We start from the raw sequence: 12,744 nt of genomic DNA on the forward strand, positions 1-12,744 counted from the left end.
AGATCGAGCTCACTTTTGTTCGTGACTGTGTCCTTTTTCTTTGCTAAAGTATAGGGGGTTTCTTCTGCCTTCCTTAGCCTTTTCTTTCTCTCTCGTAGGTTGTTGGTCTTCTCTTGCCCAATCAGACATTGGCGTCCACTGTCTTCTGGCAGGTAACAGTTTCCCTGCGAACAGAAGGCTCCCGAGAGGGCACCCAACAAGTGCTGGTTCTAGTCCCCTTGTGGAAAGTTGCCCCATTCCGACTCCTCCCCAACCCAGAAGCCGCTGGGAGAAACCCCAGGACTTCGGTCCTGCTGAGCAGGTCCCAGCAGCCCTTGGGCCAGAAGGGATGAGGGCTGGCTTCACCTGGATGCTTGTTCCATGGCCAGTGACCTGAGGCCCTCAGCCTCATTTTGACATCAGCCTCATCCAAATCTATGGGGGAGGTAATCCACCCTCAGCCCTACGGTAGTGAGGTGGGTGAAAGAGCATTGCGGCCCCTGGTCTCTGCCCTTGGAGGCAGTCTGGGCTGTGGCTGTCTCAGAACAGTAGCTCTGTGTGTGTCTGTGTAGGCAAAGCAGGACAGGAAGAAAAACCTGTTAGTCTTCAGGAGAAAATGTCAGAGTTTTCCTGAAGGGGGAAAAAACTCCTAATAGAGTTGTCTAGGCTCTGCAGGCGGTGCGGGACACTGGGCTGCGGTGTTCTGAAAGGGGCCCAAGGCTGCCAGCCGCTCCAGGGCCCTTCCAGAGTGATGTCTACCTTTGGTCCAGCCATCAATGTAAAAAGGATGATGCGACAGAGGCAGTGGGCCCATCTGGGGCTGTGGACCCTAGAATCCTGGGAGAGGGGGCCGGGTCTGGTCTGAGATGGACAGCTGGGTGGGATGGGGCCAGTGTCTTGGTTTGCCAGGAACTGAGGGGTCTCCCAGGAATGGGGCCTTTCGGTGCTGAAACCTGCATCATCCCGGCAAATCAGGATGGCTGGTCGCACTACCTTGGGGGGTGGATGGAGCCACCATGAATAGAGACCTGTGTCTTTCTGGAGGACTGTGGCCTCCCAGGGCCAGGCCTAGCTTCCAGGGAGGTGACCACAGCTCTCCTGACTTCTCCTCCCCGACCCCTTCCCCTTGCCTTTCAGTGGCTGAACCAGAGCCACAACGCCTGTGTCAACTATGCAAACCGCAACGCTACCAAGGTGAGCATGGCAGACCATCGCCTGGAGGTGGGCTGCAGGCAGGGTGACCCTCTCCTCTCTGCCATGTGGCATGCCTCCATCAGGGCTGCTCCTCGGGGTTTTACTGCCAGCCCTTCCGGAGGGGCCCCACCAGGGAGGGGCTGTTCACCTAGCGTGACGAAGGCCCATCACGTGGGAGTGTGGTGCAGAAGGCAAAAGGGATAAGCCCCGCTGGTTTCTGAACATTTCTAGGGCAGCCCTTGGATCAGGGCAGCATCAGCCACATGAGGACTGAATTCCTCTAAATTTGCCTCCAAGTTTGCCTGGAAGCAGCCCCAGTGCCCCAAGATCGCTGGCTGCAAAGCTTTGTAAAGGGCTGCCTGTGAGGGTGAGGGGTCTGAGAGGACTAGCTTGTCCCCCTAAAGTGCCCTGCACTCCTGGATGAGCTCACAGCAGAGGCCCAGTCATCCTTCTCTTGGCGAGGAAGGGCTGGGCTCCTGGACTCCGCTGGCAAGGCTTTCTCTCCCTGTGTCAGTGCCCTACACTTCCGTCCAAAGGCACCAGAGGAGAGGAGAAGTCTAGGTCCCCTTGGGGGCTTTCAGTCTGGGGAGGAGAGGGTCTGGGCACTTACAGCCTTGGTGGGGAGTGACAGGGGAGTCATGAGCTGGGATGAACGGAACAACTTCTGGGCCTGATTCTCCGGGAACATCGCTACCTTCTCCCATCTAAACCTTTGGCCCACGTCTCTCTCCGATGCTCCACACCTGGACAGCTCTGCTTGGCTGGCTCCCGTTCACCTTAGACCAAACATCTCCAGAATTGCTGTCGTAGTTCCTCAGCTCTCGCTTAATTTTGTGTGTCACAATTTGGGATCCACTTTCCCATAGAAATATGGAGCAACAGCCTCCTACTGGCCTGAAAGACCTGCGTGGTTGACGAGGCCTGTGAGAGCCAGTCAGGCTGTGGCCACCTCAACATTGCCATTTCCACTGAGAACGTACTCTGGGTGCCAAACAGCCCATTCGCAACATTTAGCTTTCCTAACTGGATCTGCTTGCCCCAGCCATAAGTGACCTATTTTGGCCCTTGCTGTTTTCTACTTCCAGTCAAATGTCTGCCAAGGACTTTTCTAGAATAAGGCAGAAGAGCAGTGGGCCCTTTGGCGTCTCCCTGGACATAGCTGCCCCGTGTTTCCATGTGTGGAGCTGTGCTGAGGGAGGCATGGATCCCTTTGGCTCCCAGAGGCCTTCCTTTTCTCCTGCCCCTCAGGCTACTGGGCGGGAATGTCCCTCGTGGCTGAGGCTGTTTGCAAGGGTGGGAGTTTTGGGCACCCTGGGGTCCTGAAATTCTGTATCTTTCAGCCTTCACCTGCATCCAAGTTCATCCAGGGCTACCTGGGAGCCGTCATCAGTGCCGTCTCCATTGCTGTGAGTAGCCCCCACCCCGCGCCATCCACGCCACCCTGCTGCTCTGCGGCTGTCCCCTCAGCATTTTGGGCCAGACCTTGTCTGAGGGTCAGGGCTGGGCAAGCAGCGCGGGAGGCAGAGGTTTCTGTGTGGGGGCTGTCAGGCAGAGAAAAGTAGACCACAGGTAGAGAAGGTGACGCTTTTGTAGAGGGAGAGCACAGGCTGGTGCTCCAGGTTCCGGAGAACAGGAGGGGAGGGGAGGCAGTGCCCGTCGGCCATGTGAAGGGCTGACAGGCCCGCCGGGGCAGGAAGCCTGCTCTAGGGGGATGTGTGTTTACCTGCCGCCTTCCTCAAAGGAAGCTCAGCAGTGTGGCTGATGCAGCAGTGAAGGGCCTTGCAATCCAGCCCCAAGACTGGTCCAGATGTCAGCTCCTCTTTAGTCTTTGCCTGTGTTCCCTGGGTCCCCTCTTGGTGGCCTTGGTCATGTGGTCACATGTCCAAGCCCTCCTGGAATTCTGTGAATTCCTCAAGACAGGGGCAGTAGACTCATTTTGAATCCCACAGGGCTTTGAGAATACAGCAGGTACTAAGCAGGGGAGGTTTGTAGACTGACTATGTTAGATCGACTATCTGCCCAGTTGAAGGCAGAGGGCAGGTAACCCAGCAAAGGGCCTGAGCCAGAGCCAGAGTGAAGACCAGGCTCCCAAGACCTTGGCATGTTCATCCCACCCCTGCGCCTGTCTTTGGTCCTCTCTCCATCCTGGCTGGGTGGTCTCCCATAGCCCACTCCGGAGGGTAAGAGTCACTTTACAACTTCATTATTTTATTCATTACCCAATAAGTACAGGTAGTTGGCAAGAAAAATAATCAGGAAATGCAAAATTAAAAACATTTACACTTAATAAAAATTCGCATATACTCATCTTTTTGTAAAACCCACCTTTCCCATTGGAGAAGGCAATGGCACCCCACTCCAGTACTCTTGCCTGGAAAATCCCATGGACGGAGGAGCCTGGAAGGCTGCAGTCCATGGGGTCGCTAAGAGTCGGACATGACTGAGCAACTTCACTTTCACTTTTCACTTTCACGCATTGGAGAAGGAAATGGCAACCCACTCCAGTGTTCTTGGCTGAAGAATCCCAGGGACTCGGGAGCCTGGTGGGCTGCTGTCTATGGGGTCGCACAGAGTCGGACACTACTGAAGCGACTTAGCAGCAGCCACAGTAGCATCTTTCCCAAGTCTTTAAATAAATGTAGTGGTTCACACCCGTGTACTGACCCACTGGTATGGGTGATGCCCATATGGTATTGTGGTGATACCACACACCACCATTTATTTCACCATTCTCCAAAACAGGGATTTGTGGCTGTACTGAGATGGCCTCATTTACTCTGTTCCCACGTGGACCAGGCTCACTTCCAAATACCTGTTAGGAGTCGGGGCAGGGGTCCCCACTTCATGCCCAAGATCCCTCTCTTTTCCTTATGTCTTACCCAAGCATGAAGCCAGAATTGCCAGATCCATTTAGATCACTCATTAAGAGGCTGCTAACCCACCCTGGTGGTCCTGCAACCCAGCATGGGACTTCATATCTTTGAGGGTCATACTAATTGGGATCTTTGATTCTGGGGGTTGCTGGTCAGGGTCAGGGGACCTTGTGAGAGAGGAGAAGGGACTCTGTCACCTTCCTCCGGCTCCTTATGATACACGGGGCCCATGGCTGTGCCTGTTTTAGTGGCTTGAAAATCCCAAGTTCCTTCTTTGAGATGTAAGGGGATGTAAGGGGAGGTGGGGAGGAGCCAGGAGGAGGAAGCCACACGGGGAGTGGCCTGGGCTGGGTTGGGCTGTAGTGCAAGCGGCTCACTGTCCTGGGGGACAGCCCTCTCCAGCAGGCCTGGGGCTGCAGGGATGGGGACATGGCTTCTTCCCAGGGCTCCGGGCTCTCTGCACCCCCAGTCCTCACTGCCCCACCCTTGCAGCCCTCAGTCATTCCATCCCAACTTTGTAGGGCCGGATCCAGCCCAGATTGTGGGGTGAGGGTTCTGACGCCCAAGCTGCAGAGTTCCTGGGGACTTAGGGCCCTCCAGGCTTGCAGAGCCAGGGCCTTACTCACAGGGGATGGGGCCTTGTGCTGGGCTGTCACAGCCCCCAGGGGGTGTGCCTGTGCTGGGGACACCCTCCTTCCCCTCCCCTCCTAGCTGCAGAGCCCCTGGAGGAGGTGTTCCCTCTATGCCAGCCCCAAGTCCTAGAAACTTCTGTCTTTCTCATACACTCACTCAGTTACACCCCATGTCCTGTCCTCTCATCATTCTGCTGGATTTCACATTTACCAGGGACAGGGACAGGCCCCGTGTCTTCTCTCCCACAGAGCGGGGTGCGGAGCAGTGCTCCATGATCACTTGTTATTAGGTTGCTGACCCGTGGTTGGCTTTGGAGGCCCCTCTGCGCTCCACCCGCCAGCGGCTTGTCCCCCCGCCTGACGTCTGCGCACAGTTAGGGTCTAACTCCAGCAGATGGAGTGGAGTTTCTGACTTGGAAAATTTGCAGCTTGCTTGCTTTTCTTTTGTGTGTGTAAATCATGAAACCTCCAAAGAAAGAGGCTTTATTTTATTTTCCTTTTCCCTTGTTCTTTGGAAGCCCAGGCCTCGAGGCCTCATTAACTGATCTCTGCTTCAATTAGTGACAAATCCACCCCTTTCCCTCCTGCCCCAGGGTGAGCCTGTTAGGAGGAGATGACCTGCAAACAAGTGTCACGGCCCCAGTGGTTGGCCCAGTTCTGGCATTAATTAAAGTGAGTCCTACAAGCAGGCGGCATGGATGAGGGCTGACAAGCCAAGGGCAGATCCCAGAGACTGAGGACCTGCTGAGTCAAGGCCAGGCCCTGTGAGTCCAGCCCTCTCTCCGGACCTGGACAGCCCGTTTCCCCTCTCAGAAGAGCCCCTGACCTTGGGCAGCAGCCCCAAGAATCAGTCCCCACTGTGCACCCGCTAACTGCAGTCTCCTACTGGTGGCAGGACCACCAGTGGGGGGGTTAGCAGCCTTTTGGTGAACCCTCTAAATAGATCTGGCAATGTCTGTCTTCTTACTCGGGAATAAAAAAGAAATTTCGTCTTAAGTTATTTTTGAAATCTAGCAGTTTGCTGTCTTTTAACAAAGGAAGTTCTGTCAGTGCTCGCTGTGCTTCAGTTCGGGTGTTTGTGTTGAGCGTTTCTGTGGTCACCCCCACCGAGTCCTGGCTACCGGAGGGAGACCCAGTCATTCCCTTCAGGAGTGCAGGAGTGCCAGGCATTTCGCCAGTGCTGGGGGATGGCACAGACCCGTGTGACCTTTAAGGTGCTTCGAGGGGAAGAAGCTGAGGATATTCTGTGCTGTCACCATGATTATGATAAAAGTGATTTGGTGGGAAGGACCCTGTCCTAATTCACACAGGGCTGACTCTTATAAGACAGGCTGGAAGGCGAGGGCAGGGCTGACTTGTAAGACAGGCTGCAGAGGTGAGGGCAGGGCTGGCTCTTATAAGACAGGCTGGAGGGCAAGGGCAGGGCTGGCTCTTGTAAGACAGGCTGGAGGGGAGGGCAGGGCTGACTTGTAAGACAGGCTGGAGGGTGAGGGCAGGGCTGACTTGTAAGACAGGCTGGAGGGTGAGGGCAGGGCTGGCTCTTGTAAGACAGGCTGGAGGGTGAGGGCAGGGCTGACTTGTAAGACAGGCTGGAGAGGGGAGGGCAGGGCTGACTCTTGTAAAACAGGCTGGAGGGCGAGGGCAGGGCTGGCTCTTTTAAGACAGGCTGGAGGGTGAGGGCAGGCCTGGGTGCTCCAGAAAGAGGGCACAGCGCCCAAAGGGGCACCAGGAGAAGGAGAGCAGGACAGACTCCGGAAGCTGTCTGGAATGAGCATGGCTGCCGTAGAAGGAGTGATGGTGATGGGGGGACGATGAAGCGGGCGGGGGTGGGGCAGCAAGGGCCGGCCGTGAATCACCATGAGTGCCTTGTCAGTCGTGAGGAGAGCCCTGCCAGGAACCCCTGCCTGGGCTCAGGGGCCTGGGGCATTGCAGAGGGTGTGGACAGAAGAGGGTTGGAGGGAAAGTTGTGAGCGGTTAGCAGGGCAGTAGGTGGACCACCTGTCTGGACACGGGGTCCTGGTTAAGAGTGGACTTGGGGCCAGAGAGGAAGGCGCAGGACTAAAGGCTCACGTGAACAGTCAGGAGCTGGATGGCAGAGCCAGAGGATGAGTGTCGCTTCATGCCTGATCCTCAAACTCTTCACCTTCAGCCAGGTCTTCGCTGGTCAAAGGCTTTCCCTGTTGGAGAAATGCTGACCTCTATTCCTAAAGGGCCTGGGCCCTGGAGGGTCCCTTCTGTATGCTGCTAAGTCACTTCAGTCATGTCTGACTCTGTGTGATCCCATAGACGTCAACCCACCAGGCTCTCCTGCCCCTGGGATTCTCCAGGCAAGAACACTGGGGTGGGTTGCCATTTCCTTCAATGCATGAAAGTGAAAAGTGAAAGTGAAGTCGCTCAGTCGTGTCTGACTCTTAGCGACCCCGTGGACTGCAGCCTACCAGGCTCCTCCGTCCATGGGATTTTCCAGGCAAGAGTACTGGAGTGGGGTGCCATTGCCTTCTGTATAGGATGCAGTGATTGTTAACCTAGACAGTGGGCACAAGGAGGTATCCCGGGGGTGCCTGGGCTGAGCCCCACCCCTCCCAGTTCCCCTTGCTTACTGGAGCTCCGTGCCCCCCTGGTAGTCAGACTGGCAAGTAATCATAGTGGGTAACACTTATGGAATGCCTTCAACTTGCCAGGCATCTCCTAAGTCACACCCTAAGCTACACCCTGGACCATGGAGGACACCCTGAGCTACAGCTCAAGCACAGAGTGAGCCAGGTGTAGTCTTGCAGAACGCCCAGGAACCAAGTATGCAGGCGGGTAGAGTGCAACCCCTTGTTACACTTAAAGAGCCCCTCAAAATTTTTGTTGCAGTCCCCTCTGGTCTCAGAGCACCTGGGAGATACTTGTCTACCAGGGGGCAGGGTAAGAGTCCTCCAGTGGGGAGCCAACAGCACAGCTTGACTTTTCCAACCTCCCTACACCACAGGGAGGCAGGAAGGAAAAAGTGGCTTTAGTCAGTAAAATAGTGTCTGTCCTTGACTTGGCTTCTGTGCCTCAGTGTCTTCATCAGCGTCCTCAGCAGGTGCCTTCAGCAGTCCAGGGTGTAGCTCCGGGTGTCCTCATGGTCCAGGATGTAGCTTCAGGTGTCTTCATGGTCCAGGGTGTAGCTCCAGGTGCCCTCTGCAGTCCAGGGTGTAGCTCTGGGTGTCCTCATGGTCCAGGGTGTAGGTCAGAGTGTCCTCTGTAATCCAGGGCGTAGCTCTGGGTGTCCTCTGTGGTCCAAGGTGTAGCTCAGGATGTCCTCTGTGGTCCAGGGTGTAGCTTTGGGTGTCCTCTGCGGTCCACAGTGTAGCTCTGGTGTCCTCTGTGGTTCAGGGTATAGCTCAGGGTGTCTGCATGGTCCAGGGTGTAGGTCAGGGTGTCCTCATGGTCCAGGGTGTAGGTCAGGGTGTGCTGTATGGTCCCGGGTGTAGCTTCAGGTGTCTTCATGGTCCAGAGTGTAGGTCAGGGTTTGCTCTGGTCCAGGGTGTAGCTCCGGGTGTCCTCATGGTCCAGGGTGTAGGTCAGGGTGTGCTGTATGGTCCAGGGTGTAGCTTCAGGTGTCTTCATGGTCCAGGTTGTAACTCTGGGTGTTCTCATGGTCCAGGGTGTAGATCAGGGTGTGTTCTGCGGTCCAGGTTGTAGCTTCAGGTGTCTTCATGGTCCAGAGTGTAGGTCAGGGTGTGCTCTGTGGTCCAGGGTGTAGCTCCGGGTGTCCTCATGGTCCAGGGTGTGGCTTCAGGTGTCTTCATGGTCCAGGGTGTAGCTCCAGGTGTCCTCTGCAGTCCAGGGTGTAGCTCAGGGTGTGCTCTGTGGTCCAGGGTAAGCTCAGGGTGTCCTCTGTGGTCCAGAGTATAGCTCAGGGTGTCCTCTGTGGTCCAGGGTGTAGCTCAGGGTGTGCTCTGTGGTCCAGGGTAAGCTCAGGGTGTCCTCTGTGGTCCAGGGTGTAGCTCAGGGTGTCCTCTGTGGTCCAGGGTGTAGCTCAGGGTATAACTCTAGGTGTCCTCTGTGGTCCAGGGTGTGGCTCTGGGTGTCCTCTGTGGTCCAGGGTGTAGCTCTGGGTGTAGCTCTGGGTGTCCTCTGTGGTCCAGGGTGTAGCTCTGGGTGTAGCTCTGGGTGTCCTCTGTGGTCCATGGTGTAGCCCAGGGTGTCCTCTGTCGTCCAGGGTGTAGCTCAGGGTGTCCTCTGAGGTCCAGGGTGTAGCTCAGGGTGTCCTCTGAGGTCCAGGGTGTAGCTCAGGGTGTCCTCTGAGGTCCAGGGTGTAGCTCAGGGTGTCCTCTGAGGTCCAGGGTATAGCTCAGGGTGTCCTCTGTGGTCCAGGGTGTAGCTCAGGGTGTCCTCTGAGGTCCAAGGTATAGCTCAGGGTGTCCTCTGAGGTCCAGGGTAAGCTCAGGGTGTAGCTCAGGGTGTAGCTCAGGGTGTAGCTCTGGGTGACCTCTGTGGTCCAGGGGTAGCTCTGGGTGTAGCTCTGGGTGTCCTCTGTGGTCCAGGGTGTAGCTCTGGGTGTCCTCTGTGGTCCCATGTGTAGCTCTGGGTGTCCTCTGTGGTCCAGGGTGTAGCTCAGGGTATCCTCTGAGGTCCAGGGTGTAGCTCTGGGTGTCCTCTGTGGTCCTGCGTGTAGCTCAGGGTGTCCTCTGTGGTCCAGGGCGTAGCTCAGGGTGTCCTCTGAGGTCCAGGGTGTAGCTCTGGGTGTCCTCTGCAGTCCAGGGTGTAGCTCTGGATGTAGCTCAGGATGTCCTCATGGTCCAGAGTGTAGCTTAGGGTATGATCTGTGATCCAGGGTATAGCTCTGGGTGTCCTCTGTGGTCCAGGGTGTAGCTCAGGCCCAGATACTCTTCTCTGAGCCTGTTGGAGTTAGGAGACCAACAGCCTGGGAATCCAGACCAGACTCTTGCCTCTCTTCTGTCACTCTGTGTGGCTTCCAGGTTGGAGGGCCCATTGTATGGACCCTGTATCAGAATCTGAAGTGTTCTGGAAGCCTGCAGATGGTGATGCTGGCAGGGACAAGTCTGACGCAGATATTGGCTCCACATCTATCCTGGGGAGGACAAGTTGTTGTCCCTTCCTAGACAGAAGGGGTCTGATATAACTGGTTTTCCAGCAAGTGGCCAGCAGGTTCCTGTGGGGCATGGTTCAGGGGTCAGTGTTGGTCACTATTGCTAGCAAAGAAGCTACACAGCTGTGGCTGGAGCTGACTGGTATTTGAACCTGTGCACAACTCTGTCCTGGCCACCTTGGCCATTTGCTCCTGAACGTGTTGCCAAGAAACAGCCTGATTGGGGTTGCAGGACAAACTGACCTCCATAGAGGCTCAGGGTCCACTGCTTGCTATCAAGATTTTATTCTATTGAATCAATGCACGCCCTCTGGTGGGCAATTTTGGTACCTCAGCTATTCCTTGACCTGTTCCAGCCGTTGCTCCACCAGGGCCCGCAGAAACCCCTGACCACTTCGTTGCTGTTGTTCAGTCACTCAGTGGTGTCCGACTCTTTGCGACCCCATGGACTGAAGCACGCCAGGCTTCCCTGTCCTTCACCGTCTTCCAGAGCTTGCTCAAACTCATGTCCATTGAGTTGGTGATCCATCCAACTGTCTCATCCTCTGTCATCCCCTTCTTCTCCTCCCTTCAACCTTTCCCAACATCAGGGAGTCAGCCCTTCCCATCAAGTGGCCAAAGTATTGGAGCTTCAGCTTCAGTATCAGTCCTTCCAATGAATGTTCAGGGTTGATTTGCTTTTGAATTGACTGATTTGATCTTGCAGTCCAAGGGACTCTCAAGAGTCTTCTCCAACACCATAGTTCAAAAGCAACAATTCTTGAGCGCTCAGCCTTCTTTATGGTCCAACTGTCATACTTGGTTGTATGACCACTTGGTTATTTTATTATCCACCACCCAGAAGTAGATCCTAAATTCTGACCTCATGCCATCCCTCCTTTCAGACATGCCCCGTCTATTGTCCTCCAGGGTGCCTTGGACCCTTATGGCAGGTGCCGTTAGTCTGCAGAACTGGCTGCAGACAACCTGGTATTTCATGTTTCTGCAGCCTGCAGGGTCCCCCTCCCTTCTTACCTGGCTGCCTCCTACCCTCCCTAAGGGCTCAGTTGGGCATCCCCTTTCTCAGAAACCTTCCTATCCCTGGGGGAGGGGGCATGCCCCCTCAAAGCCCCTCCTCCTGGCAGAGTGGGTATACCATCCACTCAGGTGGTCTTAGACCTGCAGGTGCACCTGGCCCCATAGAGCTGTGTTTGCCGAGGTGGACAGCAGTGGCTGCACAAGGCAAGTCTCATTTGCGGCTCTTTTTTTTTTTTTCTCTGCTTCAGAAATCAGTCACTTGATTTATCTAGAAACATTTATGAAGCATCTACTCATTTCATCAGGCACCAGAAATTCCATGAAGAATAAGAGTGTACACAAGCCCTGTGCCCAGCACTTTAGGGCCTATGGGGAGAGACGGATGTTTAGTAAAGTGTCCACAGATAAAAATATTTCCATATAATTCTGTTTTAAATAATACACACGTGTTACTTTGATTCCCAACATTTTAAGAAGTAAATGAATGTACTTAGGGACTGTGATAGGTATGTGGAAAGAAGAGCTCCAGGTTTTGTGAGAGGCTGTAAAAGAGGAGCCCTGAGTGAAGAGGAGGCCTCTCTGAGGGCCTGATGTTCAAGCGGAAAAGTGAGGAAGCCGAAAGAGGGCAGGGCTTGCGAGAAAAGGTGGGAGAGAAGGAGGGAGGGAACTGGCTCATTGGAGGAGCAGGGCGGGGCTGAGGTTACCGGAGCCTTGCAAGCATGGCCAGGTGGTCAGGTAGGGCCGTGTGGGGCTTAAATGCAGTGAAACCACTGAGAGACTTACGTGTGTTGATTCCACTCTGGCTGCTGTGGATTAGAAGGGTCAAGAGTGCAAATTGGGAGCCCAGTTAGGAGGTGGGCAGTTGTCCAGGGAGAAGTGATGGGTGTTTGAGCTAAATGGTGGGAGCAGAGAGAGAGAGAGAAATAGCTGTACTTAAGACACCCAGCAGACAGAGCTGGGTGTCGGGTAGCAGAGGCTCCTGTCCAGGTAGACCCCTAAGGTTCTGGCTTGAAGAGCTGAGCTGGGAATGGGAGAAGCAGACAGGATGTGGGTGAGGAAGATCAAGATGACCCTCATTTGCTGTGTGTGCAGGTGGAGTGCCTGAAGCTCATGGAGATAGAGGCATCCTGCAGGGGGTCAGCTGTGTGGGCTGGAGTGGAGGACACAGGCATTGTTCCAATCCCATCCGGTGTCTCATCTCTGGCCTCGCAGAAGCTAGGCTGGTGTTGGCCTGGAAGGCCCCTCCTACTCAAGGAGACAGTTATCAGCTGTGTTCCCCGAAGACACTGAAGGTCTTGGGATGCGGGTCTCCCACCCCTCCCCAGTTCTTGGTGCCGGTCAGCATTTATCTCCACTGTGGGGGTTTGCCAGACTTCCCTCCTTCCCCTCCTGCGCTCTCAGCTGCCCATGGCAAATCCAGCCTCCTGGGAGCAGAGCTTGGAGAGAGGTAGGTCCCCTGCTCTCTCAGCCCAACCTGCTGTCCACGGGTCCTGGGCTCTGGCTTCTCCCAGGCCCCCTGCGGCTGGCCCCATGGGGAATTCTTATACAAAATCCCCATCCTATTTGTGCTCCCCTCCACCAAAATGGAGCCCCTGTTTGGTTAATTTCTATTTTGTGGTTTATTGGAGGCTGTTAAAACAAACCCTGGGGGACCCTCAGCAGTGACTGTTCCATATCTCATTATCTTTCCCGAACCCGATTATTAGCTCAGATTTTTCTGATCGCTAGCTGCTGTTCGTGATGAGTTGTGTGCCATTAATGCCAGCTGGTTCCCTTAAACAGGACCCACCATGCCAGGGAAAGTGAGCTGGCATTCAGAGCCATCAGCCACTTGGCTTTTTAATTTTAATGGGCTCTACCAAATGTTCCAGGCCAAAGGGTCCCCGAGGAACCAGAACAGACGGGCTCCCAACCCCCAGTCTGCAGCCCACCCTGGTTCCTTCCCAGACTGTGGCCATCCTGATTG

The 12,744-nt window shown here is 55.1% G+C and overlaps 1 protein-coding gene across 4 annotated transcripts in view; it reads left to right on the forward strand.

The window, feature by feature from the left end:
• SFXN5 (sideroflexin 5) overlaps positions 1–12,744 on the forward strand; it is a 128,054-nt gene that overhangs the window by 63,849 nt on the left and 51,461 nt on the right. For all 4 annotated transcript variants that reach the window (XM_061431929.1, XM_061431932.1, XM_061431930.1 and 1 more), the window contains 3 exons: positions 99–152; positions 1,117–1,173; positions 2,514–2,579. In XM_061431929.1, the coding sequence (XP_061287913.1) occupies positions 99–152; positions 1,117–1,173; positions 2,514–2,579 (177 nt within the window). The remainder of the gene's footprint in view (positions 1–98; positions 153–1,116; positions 1,174–2,513; positions 2,580–12,744) is intronic.

The sequence above is a fragment of the Bos javanicus genome, chromosome 11 (assembly GCF_032452875.1).
Source record: "Bos javanicus breed banteng chromosome 11, ARS-OSU_banteng_1.0, whole genome shotgun sequence".
Lineage (NCBI taxonomy): Eukaryota > Metazoa > Chordata > Mammalia > Artiodactyla > Bovidae > Bos > Bos javanicus.